Source organism: Phalacrocorax aristotelis, chromosome 3 (assembly GCF_949628215.1).
Source record: "Phalacrocorax aristotelis chromosome 3, bGulAri2.1, whole genome shotgun sequence".
Lineage (NCBI taxonomy): Eukaryota > Metazoa > Chordata > Aves > Suliformes > Phalacrocoracidae > Phalacrocorax > Phalacrocorax aristotelis.
Window position 1 is genome coordinate 109,527,501 of NC_134278.1, and position 14,585 is coordinate 109,542,085.

General features: G+C 39.5%; 1 protein-coding gene across 3 annotated transcripts in view; it reads right to left on the reverse strand.

The window, feature by feature from the left end:
• Nucleotides 1-210: 210 nt before the first annotated feature.
• THADA (THADA armadillo repeat containing) overlaps nucleotides 211-14,585 on the reverse strand; it is a 165,271-nt gene continuing 150,896 nt past the window's right edge. For 2 of the 3 annotated variants that reach the window (XM_075089031.1, XM_075089029.1), the window contains exons 37-38: nucleotides 2,914-3,080; nucleotides 211-1,731 (exon numbers count right to left, since the gene is read on the reverse strand). In XM_075089031.1, the coding sequence (XP_074945132.1) occupies nucleotides 1,393-1,731; nucleotides 2,914-3,080 (506 nt within the window). In that variant the 3' untranslated portion in view covers nucleotides 211-1,392. The remainder of the gene's footprint in view (nucleotides 1,732-2,913; nucleotides 3,081-14,585) is intronic. The other variant, XR_012659875.1, reaches the window with a different exon arrangement.

Genomic DNA, 14,585 nt, shown 5'->3' on the forward strand with positions numbered 1-14,585 from the left:
AGGCCCTGGGCGAGGCTAAGCCAGAGCCGGCCCGGGCACGCGGGTGCGTCCGGCGGTGCCGCAGCGCCACCTGCTGGGCTCGCGCCGCCACAGGCAGAGCTCCTCTCGGGGCACTGGCCGTGGGGGAACTGCTCATTGCCTGTGTCGTCACCGTCATCATCATCGAGGTTTACGACTAAACCGTGCTGATATACAATTACGTGAAGAGACTGAAAGCAAACAAGCGTTTATTGGACATGCTCCTCTCCCGAGGAGACGGAAGTAACAAGGTACACCGGGGTGTAGCTCTGTTTTGGCTGTGCCCAGCCATGCTGGAGCCAAATGTGAAGTCCCAGCCCGTTGCTAAATAACATATCCTTTTAAGATAAATATTAATATTCAATGTCTCGTTTTCACACTGAAACCCAACTTCAGTTCGTAGAAACATGCATCTGCAAAGCACAACAAACATTTCTGTGATTCTGACAGTGATGCTGTTGAGCACCTGGTATATTCCCCACAGCGGCCTCACCTGAGCACCGGTGACAGCATCTCCCAAAAGCGAGTGCTGCGGTGCAAGATCACTTCAGGGGAGCCTAACTCTACTAAGCAAGACCTTACTTTCCAAGACTGCTTGCAGAGCGAGGTGTTCTAAAATACAGATGAAACTATTTTGGTTCACAACGGAACAACTGCTTTGTTTTGAACACAACGGTCTTTGTTTTAGAGCTATTTTATAAAAGTAGTTATTTGATTTACAGGGAAAAAAAGAGGCATGCAGAACTCTAATGCCATTTCCATGCGCAAAACAAGGTTACTACCAAAGTGAGAATCCTTGCCTTCCTCCAGAGGAAAAGGCAGTAAAATTTAAAATCTAGTCTAAAAATTATCATGGACAACGAAGCCAAGGTTTGCTTCTTTTTTTTTTTTTTAGAATCACTTAAAAATAAAATTTAAAAAATACCATATTCATTTAACAATTACCATTCTGCCTCTTGAAAGGAGACAAAAAAAGCCCCCAGCTTTTTCTTGGTATTAAAATACAAGAGGAAAAAATGTGGGATAAAACGTTTACACAACTACAGGTGGCCTGCACCTGGATGAATGGAAAATATTAGGCTTAGCTGCTTTACTTCCTACAGTAGCTATACTCAAACATGCTCAGCTGAATGAAATTAGCAAATGCATTTGAAAGGAATAGTCTCACACAGCACTTCTGACCAAAAAAAAAAAAAAATAATCAACGGACTCATATATAAAAAAATGTGGGTTTAGCCTGAACACTGAATAGTTTGTTCCAGGTTTACCGCAGTCACTATAGCAATCCCTTAATCCTTGAACATCGTTAGAATTCAGTGTCCCTGCCCATCCACAGTAATATGTGCGCAGCTCCGAGGATGAACTTTTAGTAATTTACTTTTCCAGATTTCCATTTTTGCAAGTATCATCAGACTTCAGTAGAGTTAATATTTTAAGGCAGACTGATATTCTTTCATTTTGAATAGTCAATCTTGTGAATTCTGCCGTTTTGGAAAATTCTGGAATCTGAGGTAGCGCTCTAAGAAGGTGTCCAACGAGCTGGGCTTGGTCCAGTGCTATTCGCGACAGTTGATTAAGTTCTCCATGATCTGGTAGAGTTAGATGAGTCATTGATATGAGCTGTAAAAGGTGCTTACTAAGTTGTCTGACATGAGTCAACTTCTCTGCCCAAAAATTCACTTCCCCTTTATCAAACAGGTAATCATCTTCTTCCTTAACAAAAAGAACAGCAGCAGCGATTAGAAAATGACTTGTGATCTTGATAATAATAAGAAAATTCTAAAAGGTATGAAAGAAGATACACGGAGAAATAATGACGAGGCTGTTGTCGAACAGCTGCTTTGTATTAAAAAAGGTAAAAATTCATATGCATTGTTTTTCAAAGGTTTGAGAAAACGCAGTAAAAAAGGTTCCTACTTTGCCAAAGAAATTTTACCTTCAAAAAACAGGCAGTTACAGCACAACTCTCAGGAAACAGTGGAAGTAAATAGTAGTCCTAATCCTTAACATGTGCTTGCCTTCCCCTGTGAAACTGTCTTGTATTTCACAGAGACCTCTCTGTAACGAGTACTGTAATTTGCTATATCATGGAGCTTTTTCAGTGGATTAAATGAAAAAGGAAAATTGTATCAGTCAGTGAAGGATCAGGAAGGCATACCTAACCCACAGGCTTAAGCAAAGTTTCAGAATATATTTCATGGGTCATATTGATTGTCAACAAACTTCTCCAAGATGTAGCTTCTCCTGCTCCTTCTGGTTTACCTTCCAGTATTATTTTGATTTTTACAGTCTTTTCAAGACAAAGAGAGCACAGTGTGTTATACAGCATTAGGTTTTACAGAACCAGAATGGCAAACTTTTTCTCTACGTAAATAATCCTTCTGAAGAGAATGACTGATGTGAGCGAGGCTGTTTCATGGGCTATGCAGAACCAGTCATATGGGAGATGGCACAAAGTTACCAAATATTTAAATGGCGTCTCTGCAAAAGCCAGCATCTGTGAGAGCACTGTTCTTGAATGCCAGATGTGCCTGGCACCCACAGCAGCAGTTTAAATTCAAGGCAAGCCATCATCTGCAATGACACTGAACACAATTAGTTACAGCCTCAAAATGTTTCAGTCAACAACGATTTGTTAAGTAACTCTTGATTTATTTCAATGTTTGCTTATTGGTCTCTTTAATTTTATGCTAATATTGCCAGGAAACAGGCATCAAACTCTCTTTTTATTCTAAATACAGTCCATGTGAATTTTAATTTTAAATTGTACATCAATTAATACTGGACTAGTGATCATCAGGCTTCATCAGAAGAGATATTGCATGCTATTCCTGCCACAAGACTGCAGAGACTTAGTGATTCCAACATGAGATAGCAACTGGTTGTTACAATTACCGGGGCTGAAGTCTCCGAGTCTCCCTTCAGATCGCTGTCTCCTAGCAGCCACTCCAGCAGGGTCAGGACGCCGGCACGGATCTGCCCCCACCGCTGGAGCAGCTCACACAGGATGGCGTATGCTAAATCCAAGGCCATTGGAGCGTTCACTATCCTAAGTGCAAACTCTGTTGAGAGAAAATATGTGTAACAATGTATAGCAAGACCACAAACATTTTCAAGTAAAATCAGCACAAAAATGGTTTCTTGAAAACAGATGCTGAATTTACACAAACACATTCAGAATGATGAATTATACTGCAAATAAGTTAGAGGAATGTTTACTTCTGTGCCACTTGGGGTCTTTTCTCAAATCCAAAATAATAAAAGGAGCAACTGAAAATGCTGATGCTTAATAATTTTTTCCTGCCCATGTAGTGACATTCATTAATTTGGGTTCAAATATACAAAGATGTCTGTTAGAAACGTCTCCAGAGACAGTCCTGACACTATTACATAGTGACTATTTTTGCAGTACTGCAGCTATGCCTTAGATCCAATTTGATCTTTCACTGGAAGGCAAACCCTACAGCACATATGTTTTTAAAGGACTGGGATATAAAATTAATCATTATTTAATGTGCAGTGTCTTTACATATAATAAGATATACATGTACACACGCGCACACACACACGTGTAAGAGAGATCAAGCATGCAAGACAGGCTTAGAGATGATGTTTAAAGGGAAAGGCAGACACTGTTTACAATACCATCACAGAGCTATATTTATACAGGTTTTGCTATCATGCCAAAACCATACACAAAGCCATCACCCGCACCGTAGGCCTTCCCTAAATTTCCCCACTGCTCTCATTTGGGCAGATGCTGTTTTAACTGTGTGGCTCCTAGGGCTGCCCTCGATAACGGAGTACATAAAAATGCCAGAAGCCCCATTCGCACGAGAACTCCAACAATGGCATTCACAGGTACGAGTTTCACCACTGGTAATATTAATGTCATTTTTCTTTTTTTAATGGCAATGCAGGAAGAGGGCCAGAGGAGGACAGCTAATGAACAAGCCCCTGTAAAATCCCTAGTACTGTAAAATGGATTTCGGCAAAATTTATCCTTATCCATAGCCGCCAGCAAATGAACAACTGTTCACTGAATGGTCTGTATTCTAAGTAGCAATATCATAAGGACGTGTCATTCTTGAAGGCTGTCTTTTGTGAACAGACTACACAGGAGTCAGAATTATTTGGTAAAAATCCATAGAGCCATTGAAGGCAGACCTTACTTTTTGTGTCTGAGTATACTTCAAGCAATTCTCACAGAGGAAAACGATTATCGACATGGAAGAGGCACAGCAGTGCAGCCGAGACCTGTCCTTCACGACCCACGTTCAGAGCTGCAGTACGGACCTCTATTCTCTAACGCCTCCCGAGGCCTCATGCCAGCTGCAGGTTTCGAAGAGTACGTTGGCACAGCAGAGGAACGTACAGTAAACACCAGGACCAGGCAAATACATGTGTCAACGAATAAGCGTGCGCAGGAAACAACTAAAGGCAAAACAAACTGACGGAAAGATGGTACATGGTATTTTACAGACCAGGCAATGTACCGGGGACACTGGGGAGGATGAATTAGTATTTGAGACCATGAGAACAAAAGACCATAATAAGGAAGGGAGTGAAGGAGAAAGAACAGATGGGTGCCTTCTTTATCTTGGAGTTACATGAGGGTAAATGGAAATCTCCTAGAAGAAGCAACAGGAAGGCAGGCAGTCAATCTCTTGGTGACGCTAATAATGTTACATAGGCAGTTTGACTTTGCTGGACAGTAAAACCAAATATTCAAATCTGTTTTCTTCATGTCAGGACTCATCACTATATCAGGACATCCCTCAGCTTGTCCATGCAGGAGAGCTTGCAAAGGTGCAGTGCAACATTCCCACACCGTTTATTTTAGGTATTGGGGTTTTTAGGTATTGTTTTTGTTAACTTTTCTGTCCTGGACTTTTTTCTTTTTAAAAACTTGCTTTCTCTGTTGCTGTGCCCTCCTTGGTACCAGTCTGATACTCTAAAGAATGGGTACAACGGTTATCCTCTCTGTTTTGATTTACAGGTAGGAAACACAGTTTCATTCAATTGCCATGTGGACTTCAGAAATACTGGCAATCCTTAGAGCTGGAAGAATGGAAAAGAAAATAGAGCATGGGGTTCTGAGTCTGAAACAAACATCCCGGTTACAAACCCTTAAAAAATGTGACATTTTAAACTCAGTTCTTTTGAATTCTGATGGTCCTTCAGAGTTCATGGATCATTACTGAAGGCCTACGATTGTCAATATTCATGTAATGTCACTTGCTTGTGTCACTTTATTTGTATTTGAATATTTAGCAAATTAAGTGATGCTGGGAGCTAAAACCCAAACATATTCTTTCCCTCTGCTGTCTTCCTGAAGTTAGCTAAAACATCTGCCATTTTCTGTGGCCTTTTCTTGCCCTTTTAAGATTTAGACTCCTTAATTATAAATATGGAGATGCTCTCTTTGTGAATGAGAACACTGGACTACTGATAAGTGCACCAAAACATATACTGGGGCCTCTAGTTCTGTTATTATGTGAACATGCTGAAAACGACTACGAGGTAGCAGAACAAGTAATGCTGAGGTACTGCTTAGACTGAGCTTGTTTGCTAGCAGTTTTTCAACAGCGTGACACAGAAGAAGAGGCAGTTTTGTGGTCTCATAGCATGGCAATCTTGTAGGGAATCCTTCCATCACAACAAAGAAGATGGTAAGGTTTGGGATTTTTTTTCCTCCAAAGAAGAGAAGAGAAAAAAATTACAAGGAAAACATACAAAGGAGGTCTAGGACACAGGAAAAACATGAAGACCCTGAACACACTACCAACACAAAAGATGCTGACCACCCTTTTGTGAACCATTTAACTGATCAACCAAACTCAAACATCAGTTCTGACATTGAGATCAGAGAAAAACAAAGCAACATCGCTTTGATAATGCTGAAACTTAGGCTTTAAAAATTTGGGTAAGAGCCTGCCTACTTTGGGTTTGTGCTAGAGAAGCTAGCACAGCAGCCTCCTGGTACTTGAGGTGCTGACCTATTCAGCAACAGACCCAACTCTGGCAGATGAAGAATTTTTGTTTTCACCTGCCCATCCCATCCCTCTACTGCAAAGCATCAGGAATGGCTCCATGGTTTCTGAATCGCTTCCTCAGCTGCCGTTATTTACAGAGCACACTGACACTAACTGGCTTTGATACCAGTTGATACCACACAAATTTGAATCTAGAATAGTTCAAGATGAGATTTGGGGACTACCATTGCCACAAGGACAACAAAGAGATTGATTGAGTATCCAAAAAAGGTATATCAACTCCCTAAACTTGGAGTGCTGAAGCAAAGTTACATACATACCCATAATTTAATAGGTAAAAACACTTTCAGAGGGGAAAATATTCTATTGCTTCAATGACCCCCAGCTCTAAAAGTAACAGCAACGGAAGCTGTAAGCATGTATAGAATCTTTTAAGATAACCACAAAAGGTGTATGCCTTCTAAAGATAAATGTATGTCTTCACTGATGTATTAGCTGTTTACAAGAACTGCTCCTCACATCATCATTTGCCTGTAAAACAGGGCTGATTTTCAAGAAGCCACATATTACGCATGATGCTGTGTTCATGACTCACGCTATGACTTCATAAAGTGGTCTGAGCAAACCTGAAGTTCACCAGGGGCAAAAAGGGCAGGTGGCTCTCCTCTCCCACAGCCCCCCTCGAGCCACGGGCTCCTGATGCTTACCTCCAGCCAGCTCTGGTACTCTGCTGATCACCTGTTAATTAATGTTCAGAATAGCAGAATATGAATTTGGCACGCAACTCGGCGCGTGGGTTCTTCTGCTCGTCTGGCAGGCTGGACGGATTACCCTGCAGTCAGAATTGGTACAGCTGGGAGCTGGGGAACGGATGATCACAGGGCAGTGGGGGCAAGGAAAGAGGCCAAAGGGAGAGCAAGACCTCCCCGTTCAGCAAGCTGTTAGCTCAGGTCAGCTATAACCTGAAACTTCCTCATCAGAGTCATGTAAACAAAACACTAACAGAGATGATTCAAATGACTATTTATAGCCTTTCATAATGTAAGTGACTATTTGAAATAACAGAATAAAAAATTTCAAATGACAGATTTCCAGAAGCCACTCACAGCTGAGTACTGCCACTGGAACTAAACCAGCAGAAATTGAACCTGAAGACATAGCTATTGCCAAACGCTGAAAATACAGTAGTGCTCCTACCACAACAGTTCTACAGATTATCAAACTGGTGTTAAACATTATCAGTTTTTTAAATCCTAAAACATATATATGTTCCAACATGCAAAAACATCATGAGCAAGATAAGCATCTTGCTAAATAAGCCACTACAGGGGCTGATATATAAAAAAATTCTCTATGCCTTAAACAAGTACTTACAAGCAGAAGAATTAATACTACTCCTTGAAATGAAAAACAAAAGATAAGAATCAGGTACTACATGTTTTTTTCATTTTGAGGAAGTGAATTTTCATAAAGGGAAAGGGGTTAAGTACTGCAGTGTTTTAGTCTTTGTGAATCCACCCACATAAAAATTAAGACCTCCCACATACACATTCATATGCTCCAAAAGCTTTGATCATGCCAGATGCAAGTATTTCTTCTAGTAGCCTATTACGTGTCCTCCAACTACACAATTGTTCTCTGTTAAAGCCTCAGTGATATTATGGGGAACTGAAAGGATGTGTTGAGAGCACTTACACAGATTTTAAGGACAACCATGATAAAATAAGAGGCAAAATAGAAAAGCGGAACATATTTCTTGCCTAACAAAGCATTTTGTAACTGGTTTTATACTGGAAATTGTTAACTGAATTTAATTTTAAATTAAAGAGTAATACAATTTTTGTAATATATACTGCGTTCAGAACAAACAAAGAGGAGCAAAACTGCAAAAAAGCTTAGCCTAACAGTCCTGAGAGAAAGTCTCTCAAAGAGCCGTGTACCAACAGCAAGGATATTTTCAAGGAAAACATATAGGGTAAGCTCTTCAACTGCAATTTCAGAAGGTATTTTAGGTAGACCAGGTACACTCTAAATTGGTAAAATATTTTTAAATTCTTTGCACAAAGTGCTGCCTACCTAGGTATAAACATGACTACACCACTATCAATAGGGTACCTCATAATGCCCTGGTAAAATAAGGTAGTACTCTTGCTTCTTGTGGGCGTTGGTCTCTTCTCCCAGGTCACTTGCAATAGAACAAGAGGAGATGGCCTCAAGTTGCATCAGAGGAGGTTTGGATTGGATATTAGGAAAAATTTCTTTACTGAAAGGGTGGTCAGACACTGGAACAGGCTGCCCAGAGAGGTGGTGGAGTCACCAGCCCTGGAAGCGTTCAAAAAACATGTAGGCGTGGCACTTCAGGGCACGGTTTAGGAGGCCTCGAGGTGTGGGGTTGAAGGTTGGACTTGATGATCTTAGAGGTCTTTTCCAATCTTAATGATGCTATGATTCTATGATTCAGTGACATTTAAATCAACAAAGCTCACTGAATGATTGCTTGAACAGAACTGGAGATTTATCTCAGGTTTTCTGATATATCACCTTAACAAGATGATGAATATCAAGCAAGAGATCAGGTTCTGATCCAAATGATGGCAGATTCAGCATCACAGACGCTTACACTTGTAATATTAGATTTGCAAATGGAAAATGTCACCTATTGAATCACTAACTTTTTGTTGCACTGAAGGTTTTCTTTTTTTTGGTGTTAAATAAAAATCAAGTTTGCCCCTATTCTTGACAAACCGAATATAAGAGAACTGAGCAAGTCATTGCTGCAGATTTTTTAACTCAAAATACCATGTTTGTATGCACAGGCTTCACAAAACTTAAAAGGCCTTCAAATTTAAAAGAGAAAAAATCCCACTGGCCCAACCCAACAGTTACATAAACTGGTAAATACAGTGAGGTTAGAAACTGAATTTCTCATGTTGAAATAACCTGCTTACATGTTCTACTTTGAGCTAGACAGGACTTGTGCAACTCCGCAGGTGTCTTGCCACCAGAAAAACAACAGGGACAGAAGAAAAGTAGTAACAGTAGGTCGAAAGAAAAGGGGTGTTCATACCCTCTCAGTCTCCACAAATGAAGTGACAGTGCTATCATCCTTCTGGGCACTAAGATTAAAAGAGAACAACTGAGAACTAAAACAGAAGAAAAAAAAAAAGCAGAAATGGTAACTTTTACATCCGGCTAGTTGGCAGATGGCTCTTGAAAGGGTGCTTGTTCATTGCACTGTGTCAATTTAAGTTACAAACATCAAACTTTCCACTTTTTAAAATGACCATTTATGTAAAATCTAATATATAAGCAGATTCCTTTTTATAGTGTTTCATAAAATCAAAGGCAATTAGATCATTTCTATCCTCTCGAGAAAGATCATTCCCTAGATGACGTACAAATACTTCATCTGTTTTCCATTTCCCTGCCTGAGTCTGTTTTATAGCCGTGCTTTTCCAGGATGACTTTAAAAAGAGGCCCTTCCTGACATCATGCAACACGATGTCAAAACACAACACTATTACAAAACAAACTAATCAAAACTAATTTCTTAATAGTTGCAGTCTCCGAGTAGAGTGGCAGTGACGCTGCTCTCAGCTTTGACTTTGATTATAAACAGATTTGAGTTAATAACATGTCTGATTATGATGGAAACTTACAGCTCAGGACCGAGCAGAAAATTAAAGTTCCTTCTTGAACAAAAAAGCACACACATATTCATCATCTTTTCAAGCCCTTTTTTGGAATGAACAGAACAATATTTTTCAGCTCAGTAACCAGATTTTTCCCCCTCTTTTAATATATATATATACATACATAACTTTTTCCCATGCAAGCCTTACCTCCTGTACTCAAAGGGTTTTATTACAAAACAACCACAGCTCACAGATCTTTCAGAGGAAATGAGCATTTGGACTTTACCACTTGTGTTACCGCTTTTACAGAACCTCCCCCCCAAAGCCATGTTCTAATTTAAACAGCAGAAAATGAATACCCCCTGCATAAACCCACAGAAATAATGCTTTTCCTTTTGAAAGGGGAAAAAATAATATTATTCAGCTAGTTGTTTAAAACATTGCTACTGAGAATGTACGGCTTTTAACTTAGGTTATGTATTTATTGGAAAAAGGAAGATAAATACAGTTTCAAAATTAGTATCACTAGAACTAAATATATGACTGGCAACTCTTGTTATTGGCATATTCCAACTAAGGAAGTTTTTGCTTAGCACTGATGAATATTACTGAATATGAACGAGATGTATGTTACAGCTCTGCTGTAGGAACACAGGAGGCAAATTTATCTCTCGATCATAGCTGGGATTTGAGAGTAATATCTGGAGAATGGTGGTGAAAGGTTTGATATTTAAGGGATAAAGGAATAAGGAAAGGGTGGGTAATCAACATAGAAAACAGTACACAAAATTCTGCTCCCCACAATACTTGAAACCCAATATAATCTGGGCAGAACACTCAAATCTGTAAAAGCTATTTTCAAAGCAATAATAGAAAGGCAGGCTTTCCTTCATTGTTATGGAGTCACAGCCATGACCATCGCAGCTTGCTAAGGACCCTATCCAGATCTCTAAGCCGCTGTCCTGTTACTCACTTGCAATTAAAAACACTGATAAGAAAAACACATGTAATAGATTATTCATATGAACACACCATTTAACATCTACCGCTTTCAGACTCCAGCACTGAGCACATACAATTCTTTTTCATGTATTCTTTCTTAATTTTTAAAAGTATAACAACTCATAACCTTTACGTAACGGTACCACTGCGTAATTAATAGAGCTAAATGAAGCGCTGTCAGTAAATAATCAGTAGCCAGCCTTTGATGGATGAGCTGATTCTAATTCAGTCCATTCACTTTCAACTTTAATTAAAGGCATTGTATTCTACAAAGCAAACGGTTCCTTCATCCATGTGATGATCTAACATTGTGTAAGTGGGCTGAGAACAACTTGTAAGGTGTTGAAATAAATTTGGGAATACAAAGTAAAAAGTCACAGTGATTACACATTCTTATATAATGTAGTTCTTCAAAAAGAAATAAGTAACATAAAGTTCCCCCTGCAAAAGCCACTGAGTTTAACAACTACCATACATGCCAATAAATCTTGCTGAGACAATTATGAGTTTCAGTGCTTTTTTTTTTTTTTTTTTTAATTAAACTAAGTGATCTGAATTACTAAGTGTATATTGGTGGACTTTCTGCAAGATACAAATGCACGCATAAAAATGCTATGTATTTCTGCATGAGTACTGATGCAATGCTATACTTAAATTATTTTGCTGCTATAGCCCTTCTTCTAGAGGCATGCTTGTCACAGCTGGTGACAACTGCTAAGCAATCTCTTCATTTTTGAATTACCAGAATTTAGAGTCATTTTAGATTATTGGAAATTTTTCTAATAAACATATAAACATTTGAATTACTCAAGACTGCTTAGGTTACAATATGCTTTAATCTTGTTCTGCATTTTCTCCTGAATGTTAGTTTACATTGGTATGTCTCATCCTTCTTCCTTCTTTAGAGCAGTTCTGCTCCAAAGGGTGGGACAATGCAGAGTTGCAGATACCAGCAAGGTGTGGCTATTGCGCACGTCTGAGTAGAGAAGACACTTGCTACAAAACACCTGAGATTTAGGTGTGTGTGTGACTTACTGAATGCAGGTATTTTTGAGCAGAATAGCAAAAAGCAACTTGGAAACCTCAGCAACTCAGTCTTCCTATCTGTTCTGATCCCTTACAATGACATAGTATGCGGGGAGACTGTTTTTAAGATGATTCATACTTAATTTTTATCTTTGTTTCATATTACTTATTAAAAAAAAGGGTGACATTAGAAATTAAGTGGCTGTAAAATTGTTCTTACAGGAAGTGCCATAAACCTTTTGTATAATAATTTATGTCAGAAAGGTTCATGATATATTCTCAGCTTCTTTACTGGTCAATTTGCTAACCCATTATCTCAGCATGTAAGACTGAAAAGTGTCAAACCTCACAGAAGCTGTTCACTGTACAAACACTTGAGGAAAAAACCCAACCTTGCATCAAAAGCTTCCAATATAGCCCAGACAGACAACAAATGAGTAAGACAGACAAAGGGATGAAACTTGTGTGCAAAGAATGGCTTATGGTTTTTTTATCTTTTTGCTGGCATATACATACACAGATACACAATGCTGTAAAAATACCATTAAGTTTGCAAACACACTGTAATGTTAGAAACCAACAGAACCACAAAATATTCACGCTGCAAGTGCATTAGTGCATTAGAAACAAATGACTGAGAGGATGTTCATTCTTTCCCTGTTAAGATCCAAATGCCTTCCAATGCCTGCTGCAAGTTGCTTTTGATGCAGCGTGGTGTATGATCTGTTGTTACGTGGTTTTTCTGACATTCCGAAGGAAAATCTCAGCCTGACTCTTGAGCTGGGGTCTTGCCAGGCAGGTGCTGCCAGGGAACTCCTATTCAACAATTCAGTGATTACAGATCACTTACACACCTACAGGAGAAGTGCCCCTAACACACAAATGAAGCACAGCCACATGTCTCCATCCTGAACAGAACATACCTGTCTCTGAAAAATTTTTCAAGAGCGTTTTCAGTCCATGAGAGAACCAGTTGCTCTTCACAATGGGAAGCAGATAAAGCAGTGATTTCACTTGAGAGTGAGCTGGTTTCTGGACTTTCTGAAATGAGATGAAACATCCATATTCCTCACCTCTACTACTAAAAGTTTTGGCCAACATAAACGCTTGCTGATCCAGATCACTTTACTGTGGCTGAGTCATTTCTAGTATCAGGACTCAATGTTTGATGTTCGCATTTCACATTAAAGCAAGACACTCATCTCCTTTTTCTTTCACACAGCTCTTGCCTCCTAGATGACTTCCACATTTTGCACCTTTTCCAACTAGGGCATTCGCCTTTACATGGGCAGTTCCGCCCCTCTTTGGAAATCCTCTGACTTATTTATGTCTCTTACTGAAATACCCGAGGCTCTGGCATTTCCATACAACTGCCATCTACATGGGAAACAGCCGGGTCAAGACTTGCTAGGAAACTTTTAGCTGTCATCAGGGCATCCTCTATCAGGGTCCAAGTGACTTGGATGGTATCTCTCTATCCCAGACATCTGTGGGGTGGCTACCTGCAACTTCGTCTGCATCTTCATCAGACAAAACCTCTCTGGAGGTCTTGGCATGCTCAGGTGTATCAGTAAATCGTAACATGATTTGTATTAATTACTTTGAGGCCTTCTTCCAAGTAAATTTACGGAAGGAGTAGGAGCTGCTTAGTCTTGCATATAATGTGAATATATACACAGACTCTGACTGATAAATATTATTCAATCATTAATCAGAGTTCCTCCATGGAAAGTCTAACATAGATACCAATATACTTGTCTAATATAGATTTTACATTTGTCTTTTTCCATTTCCTTCAGAGTCCTTTGAGGAATTGGTTTGTGTCTCTTCAATTGAGAAGGAACTAAGATAGTGCTGTGAGTGCTTTCCCCAGTACAGAATATATAGAAGTGCTCCTTGCACCAGGTACCACAAAAATAGAAACACTTGTGCCTCACATGTATTAATACAGACATCAACTATGCTACACCAGGGACTCCGTAGTCACCAGGAAGAAACCTCTCTTCCTGTTCTCTCCACGCTTAACACATGGCATTGAACATTTCTTATTCCAAATATTCCAAAATATTCTAAAAGGCATGGAAGACAGAATTACTAAGTAACCTGTGAATCTCAGTCATTCATCATGATATAGACTACTTCACATATCACTTTTATTTATAACAATGTCAACAGAAAGAAGAAATGGCACTACCTAGTCTGCAGGCAGAGTGGACAGCCATGACAAAAAAATCTTGACCGATTTTAGATGTCTGATCTGAGACATTATGACCTGTTTCACTGAGAAGTCAGAACCCCATAATGCTTTAATATTCAAAATGCATTTCCCTCTGGCTTCAGCTGCGTGTGCTCTGAATTCCTGCACATCATGCCTCCAAGGTATCTAGCTAAGCACTCAGCAAACCAGTGACCTCCTTTCCAAACTCTGGTTGTAGAGGCTTGCTTCCCTGCACAAAACAGCTCTCTGGGAGAGGCAGGGATCGAATGTAGATCACAAGAGCAACACTAAATGGCTTTGGCATGTCTCTTCTTGCGATCTCGGTCTTAGTCACTTTATCGCTTTCGATTCTGCAACTGAGGTAGTAGTACTGTTGGAGATGACAGTTTCATTTACAGTATGTTCCTAATTCATCATCAGAGCAAATCTGCCCTGCCTATTGAACTATAAAAGAACATCTGTAAAAAAAACCGAACAGTGATAGTGTAGCTTATCCTTCCTTCTTAACACATGCAGCACAACGAGGTTGAATTAAAGTTGCATTTCCTAATTTTCTGATACTTGGCCTTGCAATCTTATGAATATTCTTAGGGTGGGGAAAGGGTGGAGGGGGAAGATGGCAGCGTATATGTGTAATTTTCCAAGTTCCAAAAAAGAAAAAGAAATCTATACCTTACCCAAATAACATGG